We start from the raw sequence: 9,007 nt of genomic DNA, 5'->3' as shown, positions 1-9,007 counted from the left end.
AAACAAATCCACATTTTTTCAAACCCAGATAAATAAACAGTAAATATCATGCTTTTGATTTTATATGTGTTTTACCTTTTGCAATAGGATCTGCAAAAATGGCATTCCTAACTTGGAGACTCGCCAAAATATATCTTTTGAGAAAACAGAGGAAGATAGACCACATATTTTGCATATGAATGAAGAGCTTTTAAAAAAACTGCTGGAAACTGAGACAAAACAGCTCTGAGAAGAAATTGCTGAGTAAGGAGTAGTTTGGCAACTTATTCAGCAGAAAACAGCAAGTTAACCCTTAGGCAAGATTATTTCAAATATATATATAAATATATACAAATACACAAAACCAAAGATGTACCCACTGAAAACCAAATAAACATGACATTGTAACAAAAACAGAGAACCCTGTGGGGTCTTGTGATCTTTAAGAAGTGTTTAAAAAAATACAAGCAGGCTTTTTTTCTACACCATGCAAACCAACTGCTAGAGGGACAATAAAAAAGAAACCCAGTTACTCTAATATCCTTTAAAAAGGATCTTTAAGGATCTTTGTTGTGGTTGATGTCAACAACAGTTCAATGAATGAAACAAAGCAACAAATAGACAAGTGACAAACTTGCTACATTCAGATTTTGTGTGTCATGTTGGTCCCAATTTAATGGTTGAGAATCTTACTTTGGATTTTGGTGGGATCAGGGTAAACTTTTTCCTTTTATATACAGCAGAAGTAGAATGATCACAAACTGCTTTCCCAAATGGACTTTTTTGCTATGACTGATGACAAGGTGCTGTAAGTGGGAAGAGTTGTCTCTACAGCCTCATGGGCCACCCAGTTACTTTATTACCTGCTTACTTCTTTCAACTGTTGAGTTTTGCATCTTGCCTCACACTTCTGCAGCATTTTAATATAACAAAACTACTTGCTAGCAACATGTAAGCAGTCTTCTAAAGTTCTTTCAATATTTATATACTTTTGAGGCTTTGCACTCTTTGAGCAGGGTCAGGGCTGCCTGTACAAATTAAACGACCATGACAGGAAATATAAACATGCTATTTACAAGTTCACAATTCTTTATTTTCTATACAATTCTGATGAGTATTTCTTATAGTGGTAGCCTAAGCACTGTGTAGAACTGGCATGCTTCTGATATTCACAAAAATGCAATAAAGAAGTAAAATAACGATAAATTGCGCACATGCAAGGATACTGTAAAATGAATCCATTGCCTTAAGCTTTACATTTATGTAATTTTTATATACCCTAACAGTTTGCCTTCCTGTGTACTTTTGATGGAAATATCCCATGCAAAATCCCGTATTTTCTTTAGGATAATGTTTCACATTCTATAAACCTTCCATTAATTTTTCTATGTGACATTCAAACTGCCTCTAATGAAAGAAGGCAAAAACTTCAAAACATAGCTACTTTTGTTATCAGACCATAAATCCTAGCTCAGAGATTATGCCAATTATCTGATTTACCTCTACAGAGCAACTGAAATATTTATGCTTGTTACCCTTATCATTCTTCATACATTTCACTCAGTTTATTTATGAGAAACATGTCCTTAAAGGATTTAATGAAAAATAATATTCACACACATTATTTGACTCTGGGATTAACATAAATCCATCCATCATTCAAATTCAGTTCATTTAAGAAAAACAGTATTTGGAGTGGTGACCTTGAGTGCTTTAAGATGAGTTTTAATAAAGGTGTCTCCATAATCCTTTTTCATGGATCTAATGTTGGCATTTCACTGCTGAATAGTATTGTACTCAATAGACTGCAGTTGATACATTTCAGTTCTTGAAATTCTTATGTTGTTGATGAATAAACTAGTGTCATTTTGCATCTTATTAAAAGAAAAAAAAAAGGACATCCACTGACAAGTACCAGATTCAAGCAGAATAAGGAGATGCAGTTGCTAGTCTCTGGAAAATCATTGCAGCCACCTTCTAAACCAAGCCTTCCCCAGACATCAAAATGTGGGCTTGGAAATTTTTGGATGTCATGGAGTGATAATGAAGAGATTTTGCATCATCCTAATGTGTTGCTTTGAAGAAGCCCTTCACCTCTTCCCTTCAGACTGATAGTGGTGCTGCTGAGGGCAGTGTCATCCTGGTTTGTTCTGGGATCCACTGCTGAATGCCTTTAAAAGTCCAAGGGCCGAATCATCATGGTGGTGGAGCGCAAGGAATAGCTGGGGCCTTTGAAGTAATGCCACTTGATGCCGTTGAGCTTTCCGTGGTTTTGCCCAGCTGTATAGAACATCCCATTGAGATTGGAGGGGCCACAGGCATCAAACCACCACCCTGGAAAGAATAAGACAAATAATCAAACTGCAAGTTTGTTTTGTAGTTTTACCTGATTAGAAAATTCTGATATTCCCAGACTCATAAATGCTTCTGGTGTGGTGGTAGGGGGGATGTTTTCACATTTGCCTTTTTTTCTCTTTTGTAGCCAGCAGTGCTGAAGAATACACAGTTGTATTTACAGAGTTGGGCAAGTATTTAAGTCCTAACTCGCTTTGGTTTTATAAGCAGTATGTGCAGCAAGAACAAGAATAAAAAACCCAAACTGCTTTGCATGTTTAGGCAGCATTGCAGTTCACTCATCTCATGCAAATCTCAGACAAATACTATAATTCATAAGTGTTTTACATAATTTCACTTATTTGGTTATTTTAAATATAAGCATGATTTAATTTTATTTACTGGTCCTTTTCTGTTGCTTTAACTGTGAAAGTTCAGTTGCTCAGATAGTTTACTTTTGCTCTCAGGTTAGACGTTCTTGGCAAACATAGCTTATGAGTATGGTGGTGCCACCCTGTTATAGTAATTACAATACTATAGTATCCACAATATTCAGAATGGAGTACAAGGAGACAGGTAGACTCTTTAAGACTTATGGTAAATATATAAACAAGACCCTCAAATTAATGGAAGGACTAAGTGAAGAAGGCAAATATAACACTGTAAGAACTGACAGTCAGAATACCTATATGCATGGATAGAGGATTAAGATGACTACCCGAGTGTGCATGCATTTAGGTGACAGCATGGTCAACTTCAGTCAAGGTATTCTCATTGCATGTACAGTTTGGGCCAGAACAGTGACATTTAATCCTTAACCTTACTATTTTGAATGGGAAAGCCTGTATTAAATCTTGAGCCTCCTAATCTTGATCTTGAAGTGTACCAAATGCTTTTGGGTCAGCAGTGTCAGGAGGGTGCTCACTCCAATCAATCTGACACTTATTCACTTCTCTGCAAAGCTCCTGAACAAGTTCACACTTGGCACTTAGAAAACTGACAGAAGTCCATTTATTTTATTTTTTTTTAATTTTAAAAAGGAGTTTGTAGGCACTTTATCCACATATCTACCAGTAGCAGAAAATTACTAGTTACCTGACTATCATTGACTACAAAAGTATATTAAAAATGTTACTGATTTATATCAAAGTTAGGCTTAGAAAGTTGCTAACTGCCTTTTCTGCCTCCCTGCCTTGCCTGATCTGTCCCGGCAAGATGGGGCTTCCTACTCATTAACCCTTTGAACTCTGTTTGCATATGCATATATTTTGTCTTACTAGAAAGACAGAGCAAGAAATGTCATGCCCAGATGCTTGTCAGATGCGTGTGCAGCTAGTTCGCTGCTCCAGCAGCTGCATTGTAAGACTGTTCTGAACATTGAAGTGACAAAACAGAACTTTGCTTCCTGAGGGCAAACTAGGGATCTGATTTACAGAATGGCCCTGCGAACAGTTATGTTGGCATAACTGAAGGAGTGGTAAACTGAGAATTTAGGATAAAAAAGAAGTGTAACCACTCAGGAACTTTTCACCCTGCATTTTCTGCCAAAGAAAATGCATGTAGAGCCATACCTTTTTGTGTGCTCTGTTAACATAGCATTGAAAATAAACCAGAAATTTATCAAGTACCCGTCGATATTACTAACATTGACTACTACTACCATTTACTACCATTTGCATAACTGAATACAGAAAATTCAAACTCGCTAAAAGTGTAGGTTTAGTTGCAAACTGTGTGCAAAAAAGTAATCTCACTGCAGTGAAGATATGTATGTATGTCTTTAACCAATGGAGAAAGTTGAATCAATGATGAAATACAGTATGAAGCTTCAGATCTATTTTCAGTTGTTGCCTTAAATGAAATTAACCACTCGGCTCTCCTGTCTAGATCCCCAACTATTTTTTTTTGGTTGAGGTGAATTTCAGGTTGCCATGGGAGTCAGAGTTTTAAGGAAAACTCAAAATGACATGAAATTTGGCAACATTGAGAGGTCACATAACAGAAACTGACAAAGATGAAGTAGGTGACATGCTGACTCTGCTGAAAGTAGTGGGAGTTTTGCTGTATAACCCAATGGGAATAGAATTTTCTTTCCAACACCTTACAGTGTATCTATGTAATACATATAGAAAGAAGCTTAGTTCAGACTGAGGAAGGCAGAATGAATCCCCAGACTGCAAAGAGCTAATATTCGCAATGTCAAAAATACATTAACCTCAATGGCTAGGAGCTCTATTTGTCAGAAAGTTTCTGCTGGGTTCTTTTTCCTAGTAAAACCTACAGGCTTTGTGAGTCTTAAACACAGGTCTTATGCATTTTTCTATGTACTATGTTTGTACTGAACATTTGCCTTCATATATGAAGGCAAATAAGATCATAAAAATAATGTGGTGGCTTTTGCTTTGGGTGGTTAAATGCCACTTTATTTTAAAAAGTTATTTTAGCCTGCACATCACAGCATTGTAATCTTCCCAGGACCCCCTGAAAACCTTTTCAGACATCACTGGTAGTGGCAAGTGGATCATCTAGAGAGTGGTTACTGAATTCTCCAGATGTCACTGTGGACTGAAATACAGAATTTCAAATTTTCAGTGTGTTTCCCACTTGGACTTCTGCAACGGAATTAAGCTGTGAGAAGCTCCTTTTAGACAATGTACACTGCCTTAGTCAACCCTCCAATTTCATCCTACTCAGTGGCTTGTCTTTTATCTACCTAAAATGGATGCATTGTGTGAGGGTATTTTAAACTATGCCTTACTACTGATATGATATTGACCATGATTAACCTTCAGATCCAGTACTTACTCTGCCCTTTGTATTCAGATCTAAATGATTCAAGTTTCTAGTCTTGTACAGTATTTTCTTAGATTTTGGATAATACTTAGTGGGCTTTTTTCAGAAGTAACACTTCATAATCAGACCTTGAGGGAAGAATTTATGCCAGATAAATTCTGGCAAACTTCTATTTTGATACAATTGACCTCTCTTTGATTACAATGTTATACCTATGGGGGCCATAAACAAAGAAAGAAAAAACTGCACAGCTGATGTTTTACTGTAACTAGAGCATAATCTTGTAGAAATTTAAGAGAAAGCTAAGCAGAGAAAATCTAATCCTCATTTTTCAAAGCTGGAACATAGATGCAGCTGGATTCTTTTTATGGTATTGGGATGAAGACATGGCAAGCTCTGTTAGTTACCATTTCATCTTAAAGGAACAGCAATAGATGTGTAAATGGCCTTTTCAGGGAGAAGGTTTTCAGCGGTTCCCTACAAAATTTATGTTAAAAAATCAAATGAGTTGAAGCAACACAAAATTTTATAAACATTTTGTGAGGACCTGGTCAAGTCTCTCATAATAGATTTCTTATAAATAAATACTGGTTTGTTTTCTTTTGTTTTGTTTTTCCTTATGGTTATTTCCCTCCATCCTTTCCTGCAGTCCTCTAAAAGCTCTTTAATTCCCCATAGGGCCTCAGATTACCACAAGACTTCCTACTGCATGTCTCAACACCAAAATTCATATATTTGAATGGATGTAAATGTTTTAGTTTTTATTTTTTCAGATGCCTTGTATGTTGAGGGAAAGAGGAAGGGAAGCAGTGACTTTCTTGGTAGCTATCAGGAAGTAGGGGAACGTAAACCAGGGGTTTCTGAAACAGATACCTGCAGCACTGACACTTCAGAAAACACCAAATAAAGCAGGTCTGGAGCTGTGAGACAGTCTGACCCAAAGAAAGGTTCCCAGTACCTAAATATTGGCTTACTCCCTGGAGTTCACAGAATTTTCCTGCCACAAAGAATCTTGTTTATTTTTGATCACAAGGTATTTGCCTTCCTGAATAAGTATAAGGTCTTCTCTGAATAGCAGTAAGATTTTAACATCAGAGATACCTTTTGTCAATTATTTCCATGGGATATTTGAATCAGGCATTAGAATCAATGGTGGGCATTATAACAGAAGCAATATTTTAAATTGACTAATGCAGTGTGAAAAAGAAGGCTTTCAAGAGAGGGTTTTTTTCAGAAACACAGGTAGTTTCTTCAAGCTGAGATCACAAAGTCACTAATTGCATATTTGAACTGGGGCTAGCTCAGTCTTTTGAAGTTAGCCCACCTCTAATAATTGATATAATACAAGCAATACTATAGTCTCTCTTTGCAATAAAAATCCTGAGCTCATAAAGTATATTGTCCAAACAAAAAAGAATTTAGATAATACATTGATAAGTTGTTTGAAAGTTCAGCTATACAAATAAACATGAATCCCCACTCTAGACAGCTGCTCTTCTGGAGTAGTTACATCTTGCTCATGCTTTGTGGACAGTGGTGGGTTGACCCTGGCTGGACATGAGGTACCTGGCAAAGCTGCTCTGTCACTGCCCTCAGCTGGACAGAAAAAAGAGAAAATATATTGAAAGGCTCGTGGGTTGACATAAGGACAGGGAGAGGTCATTCATTAATTACCATCAATGGCAAACCAGACTCCACCTGGGGAAAATTAATTTATGACCAATCAGATCAGAGTAAGATAAAGAGAAGTAAACCCAAATCTTAAAACACCTTCCCCCACCCTTCCCTGCTTCCTGGGCTCAGATTAATTCCTGATTTTCTCTGCTTCATCCCCCACCACACAGGAGGACAGGGAATGGAGTTGTGGTCAGTTTATCACACATTGTCTCTGCTGCTCCTACCTCCTCAGGGGGAGGACTTCTCACATTTTTCACCTGCTCCAACATTAGGACCCTCCCATGGGACACAGTCTTCCATGAACTTCTCCAACATGAATCCTTCCCACAGACTGCAGTTCTTCATTAACTGCACCAGCGTGGGTCCCTTCCACAGAATGCAGTCCTTCAGGAACAGACTGGTCCACCCTGGCTCCCCCATGCGCTCACAAGTCCTGAAAGCAAACCTGCTCCAGCCTGGGCTCCTCTCTCCACAGGTCCTGCCAGGAGCCTGCTCCAATGTGGGCTCTCCACAGGGTCACAGCCTCCTTTGGGCATCCACCTGCTCTGGTGTGGGATCCTCCACAGGCTGCAGGTGGATCTCTGCTCCACCATGACCTCCATGGGCTGCAGAGGAATCTCTGCTCTGGTGCTTGGAGCACCTCCTGCCCCTCCTTCTTCTCTGACCTTTGTGTCTGCACAGTTGTTTCTCACATACTCTCACTCGCACTCCAGCTGCAGTTTTGCAATTTTGTGTCCTCTTCTCAAATCTAGCATGCATTGGAAACTTGCTAATGATCACATAAATGATATGAAAGGCTCTTATTCGCCTTTTGCTTACTAAAAGAATATGTGTCTGAACCCTGCACATTTGATGTCAGACCCTTTCTTCACACATCTGTCTCTGGTCTCCTCCTGACTCCACTGAATGCCTTCAAATGCAGTATGAGCAATACAATTCATTCAATAAGATCTAAAGTATATTTGAATGGCACATTTGTATAAGTTTATGCAATAAATGGATCTTATGAAAAGCCAATATTTATTTCTAGCTCTCTGGGTTTGTTCATAAAATTTAGTGCATTTGGTAACAAAGCCAATAGGAACAATTTCCACTGCAATAATATTGAAAGAGTTTTCATTGTTGAAAAGACATAACAATTTATTTTATGAAATATTTTAGTGTTTCTGACATTCTGCACTTTAAAGAAGTTACAGGGTAATTCTTAAGCTCTGTTTGGCTTGCATTGATAAATTCTCAGCTAGAAGACTGGGTGCAGCTTTGGATGATACCTCAAGCTATATGTGGATCCACTGGAGAGAGTCCAAAAAGAGGAAAGATTTAGAGTTGTTTAGTCCAGAATTCAAAAGACAAATTGCCAACAATCTCAAATTTATTAAAAAGCTGCTGAAGAAAAGCAGCTTTTCAAAGGAATGGTGTATTTTTTCCAGTGATTGAAGACTGAACACAAGACTGAACACACCTAAATTATCATAGAACTAGTTTAGTCAACAATAAAAGATTTCTTATATATTAAATGCAGCCTAACTCAGTAACAGATTATGTTATGTGAATTAATCTCTAACACTATAGATCTTGAAAATGAACAGAAAGACAGAAATAAATAGGTAGACTCTGTCTTAGAAAGGGACTAAAGCAGGGGTGTCAAACTCATTTTCACTGGGGGCCAGATCCCCTTCGTGGTTGCCTTATGATTTTTATCTATTATTATTAGAATATTTTTCATTAGTCAGTCACTTCATGGTGTTCTCCTAATAATTCATTACTGTTGTCTATATTGAACCCTGGAAAACATAATAATAATTTCGTTAAAAGTGCTGAGTAGTCGTGTGTCTAAGGAAATATTTCTAATATTTCTAGCATAAATCAAATCATATTCCAATCACTTCTTAGCTACATAGTGGTTATATTTTTCTATCAAAATATTAGGCAACAAAAGTGATACTTCATTAATGGTGTTTCATTCTTTATGAAAGCAACAATATGCATAAAACCTAGACATTAATGTTTTCCTGTACAAGTAGATATATATCCAGGGGCTCATGTTGGATACTTCTAAGTGTGCTGAGGTTACTACTTTCAAAGTTTTTGTTTCAAACAAAATATAAGAACACTTCGGCTTTTTCTTTTTGGACAACATATGGGCAGATTTCTATATTCAGCCAAGAACTTCTCTCCAAGTCATGACAAGAATCCTCCATCATGACAAGAATCCTCCATACCA

General features: G+C 37.4%; 1 protein-coding gene across 1 annotated transcript in view; it reads right to left on the bottom strand.

The window, feature by feature from the left end:
• Window positions 1-2,152: 2,152 nt before the first annotated feature.
• Window positions 2,153-9,007, bottom strand: part of ANGPT1 (angiopoietin 1) — a gene marked incomplete at both ends in the record, with an annotated part of 157,094 nt that continues 150,239 nt past the window's right edge. The window contains one exon of the mRNA XM_080338533.1: window positions 2,153-2,313. Coding sequence (XP_080194659.1) covers window positions 2,153-2,313 — 161 coding nt within the window. The remainder of the gene's footprint in view (window positions 2,314-9,007) is intronic.

Source organism: Nesoenas mayeri (genome assembly GCF_963082525.1).
Source record: "Nesoenas mayeri genome assembly, chromosome: 2".
Taxonomy (NCBI): Eukaryota; Metazoa; Chordata; class Aves; order Columbiformes; family Columbidae; genus Nesoenas; species Nesoenas mayeri.
This window is presented reverse-complemented; position numbering and strand designations above follow the sequence as displayed.